A 21,156-nucleotide genomic window follows, 5' to 3' on the forward strand; every position below is an offset into this window, starting at 1 on the left:
CACATCAGGTGCCTACAGATTGGGAAGTAAACTGCCGTCCATTCAAATGCTAATTCCGACTACTCTTCTGTCGCTTTCGCTTTTGGAGAGGGAGATGCACAGACTCGCATTGAAACGCCACATGGCCCTGACGAGTGTTCCCAACATGCTTTGTAGCAGTGTTCTCAATGCTCCTAGCAGAAGCTACAGTTGAAGTGCACCCAGTTACCAGAGGTGGGCAGCATGCCACAGCCACCCCTTCCTTCACACACCACAACACTGTCGCTACTTCAGGCATTCGGCTGGGCAGGGTTTAATGGTTTAAGAACACAGTGACTACCTCAGGCTTTCGGCTGGGCAGGGTTTAATGGTTTAAGAACACAGTGACTACTTCAGGCATTCGGCTGGGCAGGGTTTAATGGATTAAGAACACAGTGACTACCTCAGGCTTTCGGCTGGGCAGAGTTTAATGGTTTAAGAACCTAGTTACTACCTCAGGCTTTCAGCTGGGTAGGGTTTAAGAAAACAATCACTACCTCAGGCTTTCGGCTGGGCAGAGTTTAATGGATTAAGAACACAGTGACTACCTCAGGCCTTCAGCTGGGCAGGGTTTAAGAACACAGTGACTACCTCAGGCTTTTGGCTGGGCAGGGTAACTCTTAAGGATCAGACTTTAGCCCAAAATGACATACCCAAATCTAACTGCCTGTAGCTCAGGACCTGAAGCAAGGATATGCATATTCTTGATACCACTTGAAAGGAAACACTTTGAAGTTTGTGGAAATGTGAAATTAATGTAGGAGAATATAACACATTAAATCTGGTAAAAGATAATACAAGGAAAAAAACTTTTGTTTCGTTTTTTTGTTTTATCGTCTTTGAAATATAAGAGAAAGGCCACAATGTATTATTCCAGTTTAGGTGAAATGTAGATTTTGGCAACTAGATGACAGCAATGTATGTGCAAAGTTTTAGACTGATCCAATGAACCATTGCATTTCTGTTCAAAATGTTGTATCAAGTCTGCCCAAATGTGCCTAATTGGTTTATTAAGAACACAGTGACTACCTTGGGCTTTCGGCTGGGCAGGGTTTAAAGGTTTACGGACACAGTGACTACCTCGGGCTTTCGGCTGAGCAGGGTTTAAGAGTTTAAGAACACAGTTTTACCTCAGGCTTTTGGCTGGGCAGGGTTTAAGGGTTCAAGAACCTAGTTACAACCCCGGGCTTTCAGCTGGGTAGGGTTTAAGAAAACAGTCACTACCTCAGGCTTTCAGCTAGGTAGGGTTTAAGCATGACACTTGTTTTGTCCCTCCCTCCCTCCTTCACTTCTGGGTCCAAGAGAACTTGAAGTCTGTTGGAGTGAGTGCGCTCATCCTCCTCCCTTGGAAAAACAATGTGACCATATGACAGGTTGGTAGGATGACGTTAAATACAAAACATGCGAACCAGTCTCCTTTGGTGACATTTCTAGGGCACCGCTGGAATTGTCAAAACAAACTCAGGACACAAACTGAGGAGGGCAGTAGAAAGCCCAGCACCTGTGACCATTCGAAAGGAGCAGGTGCAAGACTGTTCATTAGGCAACCCCAGCCTGACACTGAAGTCTTTAAGTTGCAGTCTGGGGCAGCGTGTGAGGGACTGCCCGGGGACTGGGGCGAGACATCAAGGTGAGCAATGCAATTCCAGCTTGAATAATGGAGTGCTTCCCTTCAGCCTGGCACCTGTGTTTCTCATGCAATTTCACCACACTGTCCCAGCAGCACCTGGGAGCTATTTAGGCTCCCCCTGGAGTAACTGGTTCACAAATAACTCTCGATTCACAATTATTCTGTGGCTAGTTGCCATTAACGTCATATTGCAGACACTTTTATGCAAAGCAACTTACAGGAGCAATTAGGGAACATAGACAGATTTTTCTCCTATTCCTCTCAGTTTTTGAACCAGCAACCTTTACTGGCCCAACGCTCTTAACCGCTAGGCCACCTGCGGCCCCAAGAAGTTATTCTGCACCCAAATTGTTTCGTGGCTCGAAGAGGCTGTGGAGAGTATAGCAATCACCTGAACAACATGAGGTGAAAGAGAATACCCCCTACGAACTGGGTGACGAATTATGTTCATAGAATTCTTACAAAGAACCCCCAGCATAGTACCGGCACTGATTTAAATCCATTGTAATGTATCAAACCGCAGGTCTATTTTCACCACAGGTAATCCCTTGATGAGTGCAGGTATGAAGTCATAATCACGCATACATTTCTACAGTTGCTAAGCACACCATATAATACATCCATGGACGAACCATTGTGTATTGGTAATAACAGTAGATTAATACACAAGGAGGCAAAATCCCCTGTGAGCTTTGGAGCCCCCTAACAATAATGACTACACAGTAAACATTAAGACAGAAATGTACCGGAAGCCAAGAGAGGACGTAGGCAGCAGCCCAGCCTACACACTAAAACACACACAGGCAGGGAGAATGATGGCAAACTATCTTCCCCACAGGCCTCTGTAGCAACATATGTTTGCAAGTAATTAAAATAAGTTCCCAAGTGGGTACCGTGTCATATTGAAATACAATGTGCAAAACAAATTACCTTTCCATGTCAGGGGACAGGAGACCAGCGTGTTGGAGGCTCCTGCCAGAGTGGGGAGTGGCAGAGGCAAGCTCAATTGATGTATTGACTTCTAATTAGTTTGTCAGGGGTTAAAGCTTTCCAGAGCAAGGTAATAATTGATGAGAGCTTACAGGGAAACGGAAAGGTAAGAGCGGCAAGCCATTCCACATTAAGATATCTTTTTAAAGAGACTCATCCACATGGGCAGAGGAGGTTGTGCATGAAATATATATTATTGTGGTTGAAATATTTATTGGGAGCTGTGAAGTTGTGACTGCCTAAAGCTGTAATGTTTGCATATACTGTATACAGGTTTCATTGTCATTGTCTGTGGAAACACAGCTTTTTTATGCACACACACACACACACACACACACACACACACACACACACACACACACACACACACACACACACACACACACCACACCACCACACACACACACACACACACACACACACACACACACACACACACTCCCATTCTCTGTTCAAACTCTCCTTCAGATGAGTCCCAAGATGGGTTTGGCGAGGATACAATTGGTGTGTTTTACTGCAGTGTCTCTAAGGGGGCTTCCCATCAGGCAGACAGACAGGTGATTGGGCTTTGAAGCGGCTCCATCTTTCTCACTGATGAAGGCCAGAGAACGGGGCCTCCCCTCAAGACCCCATTAAAGGGGAAGTGAGAGGCCACGGGTTTGATGTCCAATCCCTGGGAAGCCTCTGCCCTCAACACATTGGATGCGTCCCAAATGGCACCCTATTCTGTTTATAGTGCACTACTTTTGACCAGGGGCCATAGTGGCATTTGGGATGCGGACATTATGTGCCACGTGAGAGTGATCACAGCTTATTAAAGTGGAAATAATGACTCCTCCACCTCCGGCATGAAATATTTAACAAGGACAAAGAAGACAGACCCAAAGGTGATTTATACCTGGTGAGCAAGGAGGAGGAGAAGGTGGACAATGCCTGTCCATACAGAGCATTTCGCTGTACCTTGATTAGCCTGTGCTCTGTTACCTTCCAGCACTATCCCTCATGTGAAAAAGTTCCCATTTTGATGTGTACAGTAATTCACAACTTACCTGTGCTACAAATTGACAAAAAGGATATTTTTCTTCAATATTATTCCAATAGCTTCTTAAGAGAGGGTTATTGAAGCTGTTTGTTGTACAGTATACATAGTATATAAAATAGTTGTATTATTGCTAATTGAAGGCCGCTATAAACAGTAAACCATTTGTATTATTTGTTCAATCATATGGACTACTGTGGTTTACTGTCGACATTGAAATATCTAGTTTAGTTAGTAGGTCTTTTTATCATTGGTCTAAATATTCTGTACAAGAAGCAAAATCATTTACCGTTCTTTTCTCTCATTCAAGGTAGCGCCTGGAACACAAATACTGGCTAATGTTCTTTGAGAAGAAAGTATCGATGTATTTATTTTTCCATGGTCTTGAGTAAATTAGCTTTTTTCCCCCCATGGGGAATCTGGGGGAAAGAAGCGGAGTGAAAATACTCTCCATCAAAAGTGAGTGAATTGGATTTTCACAAGATGAATGGCTCAGACAAGAGTTTACTCCAATTATAACATGAAGAGGCTTGAGTTCTAGTGCTGCCAATGTGGTCAACCGCAATTAAGGTCGATTGGACAGAGGTATCAGGAGCACCAATTGTGTAAACATATTTACACTGCGAGTAGAGAGAAGTTAATAGACAAAATGATAAATGACGCTGCAATCAAACATTTCCAACAAGAGATATCATCGTATAACATGAAAGCTTCCTCAAATTACATATGCGAAAACCAAGACATTGAGACAGTCATTTCAAAACACAGCTGTCTTATCGATAGAGCTTCGATAGAGCCAATAGAGCTTTTAATTCAGTGCAATATTATACTGACTGCCGACTAAGGCTGTCCTGGCTCTTTGTGTGGCCATCTCTCTCCATTTCAACACATTTTCCATGGAAGTCATAGATAGGATTTGGTCAGGAAAAGCTTGAGTGGGTCTTTTATCCTGAGTACTAACAATTCTAACTTTCCATTAAAAGCTGGGCCATACAGCATTGGAGCATGACATCAATATACGTAGCTGTTTTCATGGTAGAGAAGGATGAACGGATGTGTAACTTTTAACCCGATTCAAGGTCGGACATGAGCTAGTTTTGATAAGAGCGATGGAAACCCAGCATACTGGTTTATTGTGAAAAAATACAAAGAGTCATTATGACATTCCACAGTTATTGACATAAGCCAGGCCTTACCTTGCTGAGGCCCAGACTAAACCTTTACCACTAGTGTACTGGTTGATCATGAAGCAATACTACTGTTACTGAAATAAGCCAAGCCTTACCCTCCCTAGACTAAACCTTTACTATGACTCTAGTGTACATTGTAAAAAAAGATATATTGAGATTCAGTTAAAATGACTCATTTTATGTAGCCAAGTCAAGAAAATTTGCAAAATTGGGTTGAGTTGAAAAAATAAATAAATAAAGTTGACTTCAACTCACTCAAAATGTCATAACTTATTCAATCAAGTTGAGTTAGCAACAAACAATGTGTTTACTAAACTTAGAAATTCACCATGAAGTCAAAACAACTGAAGCAACATAACAGTTGTGTTGACTGTAAATGTAAAGTTTAGATAACTACAACTTATCTAATTGTCTTAACTTATGAAATCAAGTTGAATCAGCTAAGAACTACGTGTTTACTCAACTTGGAAATTCACAACCAAAACGTCAAATCTAATGAAGCAACATAGGAGTTATGTTGACTAAAAATGTCAAGTTCAGATGACTTCAACTTATTTTGGGGGTGCTGAGCTCTTAGAATAATGCAACCGTTCATTTTGACATTTACATTTTGGTCATTTAGCGGATGCTTTATCCAGAGCAACTTCACTTACTGAATTCAACAAAGGTAGATGAACAACCACATGTTAAAAGTAACAATAAATGTTTTTCTTTAACCGTTACTGAGAACGCCGTTGTAGTTAAATTGTTGTGTTGGTTGGTTGACTTAACTGAGTGCACTGCCAGTTTTGAAACTGGTGAAAAAGCTCACACATTGAGCAAGAGACAGATGGGAGCATAATGTTCTCTACTGAAATCTGTGTTATATAATTGTTATGGTCAGGGTTAGGGTTGTTATGTCAATGTATATATAGTCTACTTAACTTGATAGTAAGTTAGATTAATTGAAAATATGAAGTCATTTCAAAATGGAGGCTAGTTATTTCTACTAAATTGATTAAACTATAAATTGTAGGTTATACTGACTGTAACGTTGAACTGACTTTATTTTATAGTACATTTTATAGTAAATTTGGTGCTAGTTATATAAACTTTAAACTTAAAGTTATCCTAACTAAAGGTGAAATTGATTCAACTAGGAATAGTAGGTTATAATGACAAATGGTGAAGTTGACTTAGTCGAAGTAAATTTGGTGTAAATTAGGATAGCTTGAAATTCAAAGTTGATAGAACTTGAAAAAGGCCATTCAACTTTATGACTCCGATAACAAGCTAAAACAACAAATATTTTGAATCATGAATCATGAAGCAATACTACTGTTACAGACATAAACCAGGCCTTACCCTCGCCAGACTTGGGCTCCAGAAGTGTCTGAGGCTGAAGATGCCCAGCGTTAACATCAAGAAGACCACCCCTAGAATCAGGGCTCCTCGCTGGTAACTCCGGTACCTGGTCTTCTTCTCTTTTCCGACCTCCACCTAAGGAGAACATTTGAAATAAAATGTCATGGTATCAAATGTATTTATATAGACCTTCTTACATCAGCTGATATATCAAAGTGCTGTACAGAAACCCAGCCTAAACCCCCAAACAGCAAGCAATGCCGGTGTAGATGCACCTGAGAAGCACTGCTAATCCATTCACACCTCAGGGTTGTTCATGTACATATCATATAATGTCCTTGAAGAAGTAACTCTCATTTAAAACTTTCAAACACTTGGTATACACCTGCAGTGAGGATTTTGTTATTCCAATGGTAGTGTTATAACATTGTAATAACCACATTATAACATGACATAATTGAAATAGTGTCTGACAATCATTTATTGATGCAAGATTCCTAATGTTGCTTACTCTCCATAGCCTCTATAGGCCTACTCTACAACGTTGCAGAAATATGATATCAATAATTATATCAATAAAACCCCCACATACTTCTTTGTTTTAGTATTAATGCGGTTCAGCATGTCATTGTGAACCTTGTACAACATTGCAGTCCCTTGAGAAGAACTAGGAGAAGGCATCTGAAAGGGGAATTGGAGATTGAAAAATAGGCAACCTTGCCACCTGTACAACTCCTTACTCTCTGTTTCCAGGCTTCCATTGATGAAGTTGGTGATAAACATATTGCTTGTAACTTTGAAGAACTACTTTCTGGAAGTATCTTACTATGCCCGCACAAAGTAAATAATCAGCATATGGAAAATCTGCAGTGCTGCAGAGATACTAAAAGGTCACGTTTATTAAATGTTTCCTCCAATTAAAACTCTCCCCACTGGACTCAATTCCCAGAGCTCAAGGCCACAAATTAACAAAACAGGGCTTTTGTTCCCCCTCAAAGCTCCAGGGGTGAGGGAATGAAATGTTCTAATTCACACTGGACTGCTTTCAAAGGTTTCCGAGGACCATGAAAGAAGACATCAAAAACGGAGCTAACTTCAATTAGCAAAATTGTTGTTCCTTAAAAGAATTGGGCCATCTTCTTGCATCTAAGGTGATGATAAAAAGTATACGTTGTTCAAACACGATATCTTGTTTAGGATGCAGAACAAATGATTAATTAACAACTATGAATGAAGGTAGAATTGAATGACTGTCATCGTGCTTGCTAAGTGCTTGCTAAACGTGTATATTGGGCTTCTATAGACTATTCTTATTGAGTCGTAATTTACACTAAACTTACTTATAAGGTGATAAGATGATGATATGATCAAGAATATGATGCTGCCAATGTTTGATGACTAATGTCTATCTAATAACCAGCAAGAATATGGATTTATAGAGATGGACAGATAGTTTTCTCTCCGCGTCTGGATTTCTATCTGGCTTTCATCCCTGACAGATCCAAGCATATTATCAACATGAAGAATGCAATAGTGAAATGCATGTATTTTAGTATGCACATGTACACTATATATACAGTATGTAGATCCCCCTTCAAATAAGTGGATTCGGCTATTTCAGCCACACCTGTTGTTGACAGGTAACTAAAATTGAGCATGCAGCCATGCAATCTCCATAGACAAACATTGACAGTAGAATGGCCTTACTGAAGAGCTCAGTGACTTTCAACGTGGCACCGTCATAGGATGCCACCTTTCCAACAAGTCAGTTCGTGAAATTTCTGCCCTGCTAGAGCTGCCCCGGTCAACTGTAAGTGCTGTTATTGTGAAGTGGAAATGTCTAGGAACAACAACATCTCAGCCTCGAAGTGGTAGGCCACACAAACACAGCGGGACCACCGAGTGCTGAAGCACGTAGCGAGTAAAAATAGTCTGTCCTCAGTTGCAACACTCACTACCGAGTTCCAAACTGCCTCTGGAAGCAACATCCGCACAAAAACGTTGGGAGCTTCATGAAATTGGTTTCCATGGCCGAGCAGCCGCACACAAGCCTAAGATCACCATGCGCAATGCCAAGCGTCGGCTGGAGTGGTGTAAAGCTCAAAGCCATTGGACTCTCAGTGGAAACTCGTTCTCTGGAGGGGTGAATCACACTTCACCATCTGGCAGTCCGACGGACGAATCTGGATTTAATGGATGCCAGAAGAACGCTACCTACCCGAATGCACTGTAAAGTTTGGTGGAGGAGGAATAATGGTCTGGGGCTGTTTTTCATGGTTCGGGCTAGGCCCCTTAGTTCCAGTGAAGGGGAGTCTTAATGCTACAGCATACAATGACATTCTAGACGATTCTGTGCTTCCAACTTTGTGGCAACAGTTTGGGGAAGGCCCTTCCTGTTTCAGCATGAGGATGCACAAAGCGAGGTCCATATAGAAATGGTTTGCCGAGATCGGTGTGGAAGAACTTGACTGGCCTGCACAGAGCCCTGACCTCAACCCCATCGAACACCTTTGGGATGAATTGGAATGCCAACTGTGAGCCAGGCCTAATCGCCCAACATCAGTGCCCGACCTCACTAAACTCTTGTGGCTGAATGGAAGCAAGTCCCAGCAGCAACGTTCCAACATCTAGTGCAAAGCCTTCCCAGAAGTGTGGAGGCTGTTATATCAGCAAAGGGGGGACCAACTCCATATTAACTTCTTATGGCTGCAGGGGCAGTATTGAGTAGCTTGGATGAAAGGTGCACAGAGGTGCCCATAGTAAACTGCCTGCTCCTCAGTCCCAGTTGCTAATATATGCATATTATTATTCGTATTGGATAGAAAACACTCTGAAGTTTCTAAAACGGTTTGAATTATGTCTGTGAGTATAACAGAACTCATATGGCAGGCAAAAACCTGAGAAGTTCCACTTCCTGTTTGAATTGTTTCTGAGGTGGCAGATTTTCAACCAAGCTCTCATTGAAATTACAGCGAGATATTGATGAGTTTTCACTTCCTACGGCTTCCACTAGATGTCAACAGTCAATAGAACTTTGTCTGATGACTCTAATGTGAAGGGGGGCCGAAGGAGACAGGAAATAGTAATCACTGCCATGAGGTGACCACGCATTGAACACGCGCCTTCACATGAGGAGGACCTCCGTTCCACCGCTCTTCTGAAGTCAATCTAATTCTCCGGTTGGAACGTTATTCAAGATGTATGTTAACAACATTCTAAAGATTGATTCAGTACATCGTTTGACATGTTTCTACTGACTTTTACGGAACTTTTGGACATTCGTCACGTTATAGTGGATGCGCTTTGTGACTTTGGAATTGTTTACCGCTAACGCGCTAACCAAAGTAGCTAATTGGACATAAATAACGGACATTATCGAACAACTCAAGCATTTATTGTGGACCTGGGATTCCTAGGACTGCATTCTGATGAAGTTCATCAAAGGTAAGGAAACATTTATCATGTATTTTCTGGTTTCTGTTGACCCCAACATGGCGGCTAATTTGACTATTGTTCTGAGCTCCGTCTCAGATTATTGCATGATTTGATTTTTCCGTAAAGTTTTTTTGAAATCTGACACAGCGGTTGCATTAAGGAGAGGTATATCTATAATTCCATGTGTATAACTTGTATTATCATCTACATTTATGATGAGTATTTCTGCTGAAACAATGTGGCTATGCAAAATCACTTGATGTTTTTGGAACTAGTGAATGTAACGCGCCAATGTAAACTCAGATTTTTTGTTATAAATATGAACTTTATCAAACAAAACATGCATGTATTGTGTAACATGAAGTCCTATGAGTGTCATCTGATGAAGATAATCAAAGGTTAGGGATTAATTGTATCTCTATTTCTGCTTTTTGTGAAAGCTATCTTTCGCTGGAAAAATGGCTGTGCTTATTGTGGTTTGGTGGTGACCTAACATAATCGTTTGTAGTGCTTTCGCTGAAAGCATATTTGAAATCGGACACTTTGGTGGGATTAACAACAAGATGACCTTTAAAATGATAATAGACACATGTATGTTTGAGGAATTTTAATTATGAGATTTCTGTTGTTTGAATTTGGCGCCCTCCACTTTCACTGGCTGCTGTCATATCGATCCCGGTAGCGGGATGCAGCCATAAGAAGTTTTAATGCCCATGATTTTGGAATGACATGTTCGACAAGCAGGTGTCAACATACTTTTTGTCATGTAGTGTATGTGATAAACCATAGCAGTATCCATAAACATCCAATGTGGCACATCAAGGCACCGGCTCTCCTCTCAAGGTATGATGATAGGAAACAGAAGGCTACATAATCACAGGGCCGGAAATACCTATCATAAAGAGCATTTCTCCCAGCGTGGAAAAAAATGTGTCCTAAGTCTACTCTCTCCTCCAGCAGCTTGCATAAGCAGTGGAAACTTGACTCGAGGACAGTTTGCACAGAATATAAATTGCTCAGAGAAAGAGAGAGGGAGAGAGACGAGAGAGAGGGGGGGGTGGAGAGGAAGTGAGAGGAGTAGAACGTTTACAGACAGACGACTGCCAGTCGACCAGTGTTAATTCTGGTTTTAGGGTTGACAATCAACCAGGTGGTTGGTACCTCTATAGCAGGACTCAGTCTGTGATGAGGGAGCCTGAGGACCCCTGCTGTTCTGAGACAGAAAGAGAGAGGGATGGAGCGCTTACTTAAAAAACTAGAGAAAAAATAAAAAGCTGCAAGAGCTAAACAACGGGGCAGGGCGGGGTCATGGCAATAGGCATTTTTGCCATCCTTGCACATATCATTGAATTGTGGTGGATTAAGGTAACACACAAACAAAACGTTTCAATTATTCCACAAGACTAGTTTAAATTATTCCACAAGACTGGACTAAGAGTAGTCCATTTTGGATTCAGTACAATCATATTGATTCCCTCTATTCACATCTTAGGGAGTCTGTTGTAACAATTGACAAAATCTTCACGAGAGAAGAGTGTGATGGATGAACAGCTTCTTAATCTCTTATTGGAATGTACAATTTTCATTTGGTACCAAAAAGCATAGACACACGACAGGTGAAATAAATAGCAAGTCACTGTCACTATTAAGAAGCAGAACTTTATGTCCAACATCACATTATTCGGGAGAATATCTATGGATTATAGAGGCAATGTGTTTTTTTATTCTGTCAGAGAGCAATAAGCACTCAAAAACAGCCACAGACATATTGAAATCTCACTGTACGTGAGAACACATGTTATTGAGGAATAAAGGCCCCTAGCTCAGGTGAATCTGAGGAAGAATAAACAACACAAGGACCCAAGGAGGCAAGGCGGAGAGGAAAGATGAGGAAAATATGCCTCTGGAAACACTCAGTCAGGCACCAATATCAAGTCCCATTCTATTTGTGATTCCAAAGAGAAAACATTCGGTGACTGTATGATGTCAGATATAACTCTAGGCATTTGTTTTATTTTATTTATCTTAGCCTCATCATGACCTTCAGGTCTCTCAACCCACCTAAAACTCACAATATACCAATTGCAATGGCTCTATTCTCTGTAAGGTATTTTTTCCCCAATATGCATGACAAAATACTGACATTTGTTGTCATTGTAATTGCATTCATTATCTTTTCATCACCCAGTAAAATAAATACTGAATTCATTACTACTTATTACCAATATTTCTACAATCGGTATAGTATGGTCAATTAGCAACAACAAAAAAGACATTAAGACTCACATCTTTCCATAGAGCCTGTTGACTGCTGGACTGAGAGCTATTTTCCATAATGCAAGCCCAGAGGAGAATTCCTTCAGATTCACCCGTCCTAGCTGGTAAAACTACTAAGTCTCTAGAAGGAAGAAAGTCTAAACTTCATTCCGTTGGTAATTTCAGAGTGCACTGAAAGGGGAGGGAGGTTTTAGATGGGATGGAATTACCAAAACACTTGTGATTCCCATTATAAGGAAAGCAGATGTTTCCAGCAGAAATGTGCTCCAAACTCAAAGAGTGAAATATCTTCTTTTTTTATTTTTTTAAATACTTTTATTTAACTTGGCAAGTCAGTTAAGAACAAATTCTTATTTACAATGAAGGCCTACCAAAAGGCAAAAGGCCTGCGAGGACGGGGGCTGGTATTAAAAATAAAAATATATGTCAAAACAACACACATCACAACAAGAGAGACACAAGGTAGGTTTTTAACTATAATATTCTGTACTACAGTCAGGAGAGTTATACAAATTTTACTTTAAATTGTATTCCTTTTGGAGGACAAGTTAACTTTTGAAAGTGTTCGAGAAAATACATGGAATTGTGAGAAAGAGAAGGCTTGGAAAATTTTGGCATTTTTGCTCCAGTCTGGCTGTCTAACCAATCTCTCAAGTGAATGCACCCACAGCAAAACAGAGCAAAGACAGCAAAAACAGCAAAGACAGCAAAGACAGCAAGCACAGCAGAGATAGCAGAGACAACAGAGACAGCAGGCACAGTAAACACAGCAAAGACAGCAAGCACAGTAAACACAGCAAAGACTGCAAGCACAGTAAACACAGCAAAGACAGCAAGCACAGTAAACACAGCAAAGACAGCAAAGACAGCAAGCACAGTAAACACAGTAAACACAGCAAACACAGCAAAGACAGCAAGCACAGTAAACACAGCAAACACAAAAAGACACGCAAGCACAGTAAAGCACAGCACAGCACAGTAAAGACAGCACAAGCACAGTAAACACAGCAAACACAGTAAACACAGCAAAGACAGAAAACACAGCAAAGACAGAAAACACACAAAGACAGCAAAGACAACAAGCACAGTAAACACAGTAACACAGCAAACACAGCAAAGACAGCAAGCACAGTAAACACAGCAAACACAACAAAGACAGCAAGCACAGTAAAGCAGCAAGCACAGTAAAGACAGCAAGCACAGTAAACACAGCAAACACAGTAAACACAGCAAAGACAGCAACAACACAGCAAAGACAGCAAGCACAGTAAACACAGCAAACACAACAAAGACAGCAAGCACGTAAAGACAGCAAGCACAGTAAAGACAGCAAGCACAGTAAAACACGTAAACACAGAACACAGTAAACACGCAAAACACAGTAAACCACGCAAACACAGTAAACACAGCAAACACAGTAAACACAGTAAACACAGCAAACACAGTAAACACAGCAAACACAGTAAACACTGCAAACACAGTAAACACAGTTAACACGGCAAACACAGTAAACACAGCAAACACAGTAAACACAGTAAACACAGTAAACACAGCAAACACAGTAAACACAGTAAACACAGCAAACACAGTAAACACAGTAAACACAGTAAACACAGTTAACAGCAGCAAAGTGACTAATAGAAACAACACTCAGGATGGTGTTCCCACACAGTGAAACAGAATCAATTTTTTTTCCTGTTCCTTTGTTCGAGCTTACATTGACACACAATGAAACACTATTATAATTTGACACTCTATGCTGTTTGACACCTTTACAGTCTAAGGCCATGTGACACTGTGCAAACATTTAAGCAGGAAGCTTTCTAACATCTGGTGAAATCTGGCAGATTTCCAATCTTTCAGGCAAAAGGAGGACTTGAAGTTGTCTGGGAGTTAACGTTATGCCTGATAGTCCATATAGTATGTTGCTTCTACAGCACTGACTTTAAAGAATGTTAAAACCGCTTAAGATAAAAAAAATTAAAAAAAGAAGGGAATATGCCTGGACAAATCGACGGAATTGTCGCAGTGTTGTCCATGTCATTTTACTAGATGGTCGAGGTAAATACTCACACATACCTAGATTTCATAAGGAAGAGGAATATTGAGGACCAAGGTCAGTACAACGGAAATCATTTGAGTTAAACGTGGTGAAGCAGGACTTTAGTGTGACATGCAACATTTCAACACTCATTAAGTCTGTCAGATCTGATAGCCATGCGGCTTTGTCAGCTTTTTCCTATTGATATAAATCTTTACAATTACTGTCACATTTTGCCTGGGTAAATCAAGCAGCAGCTCTTTCAGGAATAGTGTTGTGTCAGCACTGGAGTCAAGCAGCCACAGACCATCCTCCTTGCAGCATTCAGAGCAATACTGGGGCTTCAACACCCATAGGAAGGAATAAACAGCAATTTGGAGTGAGTGTACGCCAGATACCTACAGATTAGAGGCGGGCTGATGGGAGCAGCTTGAGCAAACCTGGAGGAATGATAAATGTAGGATCATAATTTCAGTCAGTTTGCTACAGCAGGAAACAAGAAATGTGAATTATTATGTGGATTATAATTAATTTGTAAGGGTTGATACATTTTTCATTAGGGCAAATCAGGTCTGAAATTTCTAAGTGGAAATTGCTAACTTTAGAAGCCTTTTAAAACTCAAATACACTACACGTTTGCATTTCCTGCTGTGGAAAATTCTCCTCAACAAAAGAGTGATTAAGATCCTACATCTGAAATAAACATTTGCTCTTTCCCCCTCGAAGCTTCATCGCTGACCAGCATTTGATAGGAATTTGATGAACTATTCAGCCTCTTGTCTGTTTGTTGGCTGTTCAGACGCAGCCATGGAGTAGAATGTGAGGCACATAAAAGTTCAAAACAAGTGAAGGTGCAAACAAGGCAAGTGTAACTTTTCCATAGCTTTGATGGCATGCATGTCGCAGTCTTCTTCACCCCTCACTCTCTCTCCTCCCCAGTCAAGGCCTTCCCACTCCGGCACAGAGCTGTTGAGGACACTCCACACATTTCCCCAGCCCATTGCCAAGGTACTCCAGCAGCCCCACTCTTCCCTGTCGCTACAGTAAGGCCTGCATCCATCTGGTCACGGCCAGTAGGCGCAGACATAGATTAACTGGGCTGCACGTGTGCAGTGAGACGATCAAGAGATAGGGTCCCATCTCTCACACACTAACAGCAGATGAAGCCAGCCCCTCCCTTTGGACTACACCGCAGCACCCCTGAGTGGCTCTGCACAGATCAAACATGGCCTTATTATCCTGTGTGATTCCATTATCCTCTCATGACCATTCTGCAGGTACTGCCTTAGTCTTTCATTACTGTGGAAGGAGAGGTGAGGGCGGAAGGGAGAGAGTGAATATTAACGTTGAAGGCAGTCATGGAAACTACAGCTCTGGGGTCTGAGGAAGGAGTTGGCTGCCTCCCTTTCTCTCTCCATGCCTCTCTCTCGCTCCGTCTGCCTCACTTTCTCTCCTTCCCTCTTTCTCTATCTGTGTCCCTCACTCTCTCGCTTCCTCTCTCTCTATCCATCTCACTCACTCTCCCTTCCTCGATCTCTATCCGTTTCACTCACTCTCTCTCCCTTCCTCTCTCTCTATCCGTCTCCCATACTGTCTCTACCTCACTCTCTCTCCCTCTCCCTTCCTCTTTCTCTATCTGTCTCCCTCACTCTCTCTCCCTCCCTCATTCTCTAATCGTCACCCTCACTCTCTCTTCCTCCCTCTCTATCTGTCTCTTTCCCTCGCTCTCTCTCGCTTTCTCTGGGTTGTCATGCTTCAGTGAGGAGAGGAAGAGGTGTAGCCCAGCACATGAAGCTTGTGCACTTCACTGAGGAGCCTCTTGACTGTTTAATGTAGTGTAACTGGAACCTGACCAGAACTGTCATTTATTCTACTAATCCTTTTCAATTCTGCTCTGCTATGTGCACAATTTCTTGGAAAATAACTGCCCCTCAAACATACACAAATATATACTGTATATACCCTATATTATTATTATTATTATACATGAGGTTATAATAGATTTGTAATTTGACAATACTGGTGAAAATGGCCGGTACTCCCTCCAAACCAGGATGCTGCAGATGAAGTGTCAAATCAGGGTTCATCACCAGAGCTGAGTCATTACATACAGGATTCATTCATTATCAGATAATTATGAGCACAGCAATGTACTAGGGAATGTATTTCTCAATGACACGCGAGGCGACCACAAAAGGATACAAATATGAGTGCAACAATAGAACAAGAATATATAATCTGGTAATGCAACATCTAGACATTGGCTGAAGGCAATCCTAGACAGAAGAAGCAATGGATGTTGCACCTATTTCTCCAGATGGAGCCATCATTTCAATGGATTTCTATGTGCAAGCAAAGTGAGTAAATAAAAGTTGGAGGGAGAACACTACACCCTCTCTTACGAGTTCCTTTGAACTGACAAACTGGGGGAAGCAAATGAATAGAAAGGCGGATTACCACGTTGCAAATCTCTCCAAGTTGCTGCAATCATTTTCCTAAAGCTCACCTTGAGAGGGAAAGCTGCTTGCAGTGGGATTTTCTCAATTTCTTGCTTGGCGGAACAGGTGTATTTACCTTGGTAATTGTATTCCTCATACAATTCATAATGTGATTAAATATTAATACAATTCAGAGTTCGAGGGGAGGCAGATCGGCAAAATTATCTAAGCGGCAATATTGTGGAATCGCTTTCTGCACTCCTAGACATTTTCCATAACCTTATAAAGAAAGGAAAATGTTAAAAGGGAAATCATCCTCAACACAGCTTGCATAGAAAAAGTGTGCAGAAGTAAAAAAGTGTATCAAAGTTAATGCTAAAAATGTGGGTATTTTTCACTGTCGTGATCTCTATTCACATTGACTGATTTGTTTAGCTCCTGGCAGTGCTCTCCGAGCCAAGCAACTGTTTAGTGGAATATTCAAAGCAAAGCTCCCTGTATGAGCACTACGAGAGCACTGGGCCTTGTGCGTCCTTGGGCAGCGGCTGCAAATAATAGAGCCTTCCCATAAGTCATAGTCAAACAGTAATTACAAGGGCCCTATACTGGCAGAAAGAGCACCGATTGACTCCTCATGGTTATTGATGTCAAGGTAGAAGGGCGATGATTCAAAGAAATAGAATAATCGTATATTTCTATGTGATGATTCGCCTCGAGTCTCAGAGGCATGTTCTACACATGTTGTGCACTCTGAGCGACCACCTGAGTGCCACAGGGCAGCAGATGTGACTAAATAAGTAGGTGTAATAATTACTTTCAATCAGCTTCTTATGTTTAATAGACCTGTCCTGGCTTTCAGAGATGGTAGGTTATAGTAGAGTATTAGTGGATCCAAGCAATAATCAATATCAAGTGAGCTTTTATATTAAACCACACAACATCATGTTTTGAATATGACACAGATGACCGCCTATAAACAATGACATTATAGAGTTAGGCTCTAGTTTTGAGTCCACTTGTGACTGTGTTAACTTAACATCAATTATTGTCAATTCCCTTCACTCTGAGACCTGCCAATAAAATACTAGGCAGTAGACAGTTAGCTGTCAGACAGTCTTATTGAAAGTAACATACAACTGACAGTGATTCTCGTGTAATCAAATCCTCAAGGACATTAAGAGAGTAGCTGCTATATTGCCTGTTAACTATGATAACGATCCCTCTCCTGGCCCGAACCATACCATTTATCATGGACAGGAGCCCAGCTTTTGCCAGGAGCGATCAATTACAGCATAAATAATTTAGTCTGGCAAGCACAACTAACTTGACTATCTTTTTAAAAAAGTGGACATTGAACATAAGTAGGGGATGTGCATGTAAGTTCCACTCTAACTTCCTTTGGGGTGACAATAGCAGTTTTACTTATGAGCAGGAGAGTATAAGCCTGTAACATTTACTCTGTGGTATGACTCTCGTGACTTAGTGGCAGGACTTGCATGTAATCACATGGAAAGGAGTTGATATTGAGCTGTAGTAGGTGTTTTACTATAGAATTAAGGAAGTCATCATGTAGGCAAAGGTGATTGGTCCAGATTCAAATCTAGCAAATTCGAACTCAGTACAGTAAATAACAACTTGCAGACTCTGCCCCCTGGTCAGTACAGTACACAGTAATGTAAGGCATGCATATTGTTACAAAGTGGAAATTCCTCCCTGACCTGGGTGCAAACTCAGAACCCTCTACACCATAACACAAATACTCAAGAAGCACCAGCTGAGGCATTTCTGGATCCGGGACAGCAGTATTTCTTGGTCTCAGGAAGGTAGCAGCGATGCACTTAGCCATCTGCTACATACTGTATGGGACATGTATGGGTCATTCTTAATACTTCATTGGATTAATGCCAGTCTCACCACTTCCCTCCAATTCAAGACATCTGTATATCGAGGGAGAAAAACATAATTAAGTCAAAGGATTATTTCAAATCCACGAATTGGATTATGAAAGCTGAAATAACGGATTTGTATTTTATTTGACAATTTAAAATACGTAAAGAAGCCACACCAGGCAACTTGGAATCCCAATCCCTTACAGGGAACCCATCTGGCTTGCCCACGTCTACTGGAGCAGGTAAACAACTATTTGCCAAATTATGCTAATAAACTTGCTGCAGAAAGAACAGTGGGAGTTAAACTGAGCAAATACCCATTAAAAGCCTCCGGGGCCTAAAGGCGAATAAATAAAGTCATGCAATGAGCTACAACAAAAGGACTGGTGGGAACGGGAAGTGGTTCCTAAGCAACTGTTGCGGAGACGCCATAGGGGGACGGTGGTGGGCCAATTGAGACCTGATCATTACGAGAGCTCCCTATTCAATCTCCAAACAGGCCTTCAGTTCACCATATTAGACCCAAATTAACTAGCATGCGGGCTCAATTATGTTTGAGTCTTGCCAAGACACACTTTCTGGGAAATATCAACTTAATGTATGATTCGGCCTTACAAGACGATAGCTGGTGATTTCAACCTGCACCATTGCAGGCTTGAAGGGAAATTCCACCACTTTTAACCTCATTTTCATTATCTCCAGCACAATACCAGTGTCTACATAAATGTATGTGAAAACGGCACATTTCTACGTTTTGTAGAAAAATATATATAAAGTTAGAAGGTTCTACCGATGACATCATCAACAGTTAAAACACTTTAAAAACAATGATTTTCAAACACTATGAGATTCATGGTGATGTAGGGAGCAAGAAAATACCCTTCCTCTGGCTAGAAACTCATTGCAGGCTTTGAAAATCATTGTTTTTCTTACTTTTAATCTTACCCTGTGATCTTTTTAACCCCAGATCATAGAAACACTCTGTTTTCACATATGTAGACACTGGTTTGGTGATGGAGATAATGAAAATGAAAATGAGGTTGAAAAGTGGAGGAATTGCCCTTTTAAACTTTTACATAGTCATTTTGAAGGCAGAAAATAGTGGAAATGTCAGATAATGTCATAATAACAGTAATACGGCCCTTTTTGAAAATGTTATTCCTGTAGACTGCCTTGGTTCTGTAGTAAAGTTAGTCAAAGAGCAGCCCTGTCTAAACGAATAATCAATCAAGTGATGCATGGAGGAGATTTGTGTCTATTACTGTCTCCGAAAGGGTGAAGGAACATCCTCTTATATCTATCTGAGGTATTTAAACAGTACATCCAAAATCACAGAGGAAATGACAAGGCCTGTATTCAGTATTCTGTGCAGGGTTGTCATTTAGTGACATTTTTCTGTACCACAACTGCAGAGCAGATGTCATGGACATAACATAGGTGCTATATCCTGATTTCTAAACGTATTAATCATTATTCCAAAGCTACTTGACTTATGAGAAGTTATAGAAGAAATAAACATGAATTTGTCATGTTCTAAGAAGAGCTGGGAAAAAACAGTCCTATTTATTACATAACAATTATTCAACAGTTGCATTTGTAATTTGCCTCTATACGGTATAAAACAATTGGATTAAATTGAAAGACTATTCAAAAGGACTGTTAGTCAGAGAGTCTTTACCCAAATGGACTGTTATTCAGAGAGTCTTTATCCAAAGGGTCTGTTACATAGAGCTTCTTTATCCAAATAGAATGTTATTCAGAAAGTCTTTAACCAAATGGACTGTTACTCAGAGAGACTTTTTCCAAATGGGCTGTTATTCAGAGAGTCTTTATCCAAATGGACTGTTATTCATAGAGTCTTTATCCAAATGGGCTGTTATTCATAGAGTCTTTAAAAAATGGACTGTTATTCATAGAGTCTTTATCCAAATGGGCTGTTATTCAGAGAGTCTTTATCCAAATGGACTGTTGTTCGGAGAGCCGTTACCCAAATGGACTCTTATTCAGAGGGTCTTTATCCAAATGGAGTGATTTTTAGAAATTCTTTACCCAAATGGAATGCTACTCTGATAGCATTCATCCAAATGGACTGTTATTCAGAGAGTCTTTATCCAAAGAGGATCCCTAAATTATTTTAATGTAGTCATTTGTCTGCTCTTTTCATCAGCCGACTATTAAGGGACCTTATACTGCACACTACATTTTAATTTCACATGCAGCCAGCAAGGGATAATGCACTTAATCACTTTTAATTAGGTATGCAGTTTATAATTGAATAATGGCTTTTTGGTATTTTATTATCCGTGTTCCATTTATGCCCAAGGTGACAAAAAAGTGTTAGGCTGACCTCAGGAAAAGAATAGAAAAGAGGAGCGGAGAAGTAAACTCTGTGGTTCACGGCTTTTCCATCGTTTTAATAGTGAGAACATTACTGTAATGACACTTAACCTTTATTCATTCTCAGTTTCTACTGGAGCGAGATCCTCATTGTAAATCAAGATCCATATGAGCTCTCTCATGGAGACAACTCCTCCTTAACTTTAAACTCAGTCCCATGAGTATAACATCTTATTTCTTAACGACTACAGGAGCCATTGCTACGACACAGGGATTATCCTAGTAATATTATTTAAGAGGAACATGAAGGAACTTAATGTAGAGTAGAACAGATCGTTCTCTGTCTTAACCCATCAACAACAAACATTGTACAGTGGATTTGATCCCATGGATTATCAGGCCCTGTCACGTTCGTTGTATTGAGGAGACCAAGGCGCAGCGTGATATGAATACATTCTTCTTTTAATTTAGAAAGCACACAAAACAAACTAACGTGAAGCTATATAAGACGAGTGCTGACAGGCAACT

General features: G+C 40.8%; 1 protein-coding gene across 1 annotated transcript in view; it reads right to left on the bottom strand.

Annotated features, from left to right (window-relative positions):
* Positions 1-12,073, bottom strand: part of tnmd (tenomodulin) — an 81,836-nt gene extending 69,763 nt beyond the window's left edge. The window contains exons 1-2 of the mRNA XM_023990271.2: positions 11,933-12,073; positions 6,212-6,346 (exon numbers count right to left, since the gene is read on the bottom strand). Coding sequence (XP_023846039.1) covers positions 6,212-6,346; positions 11,933-11,980 — 183 coding nt within the window. The 5' untranslated portion in view covers positions 11,981-12,073. The remainder of the gene's footprint in view (positions 1-6,211; positions 6,347-11,932) is intronic.
* Between the last annotated feature and the right edge of the window lie 9,083 nt (positions 12,074-21,156).

Source organism: Salvelinus sp. IW2-2015, linkage group LG6.2, assembly GCF_002910315.2.
Source record: "Salvelinus sp. IW2-2015 linkage group LG6.2, ASM291031v2, whole genome shotgun sequence".
NCBI classification, from domain to species: Eukaryota; Metazoa; Chordata; class Actinopteri; order Salmoniformes; family Salmonidae; genus Salvelinus; species Salvelinus sp. IW2-2015.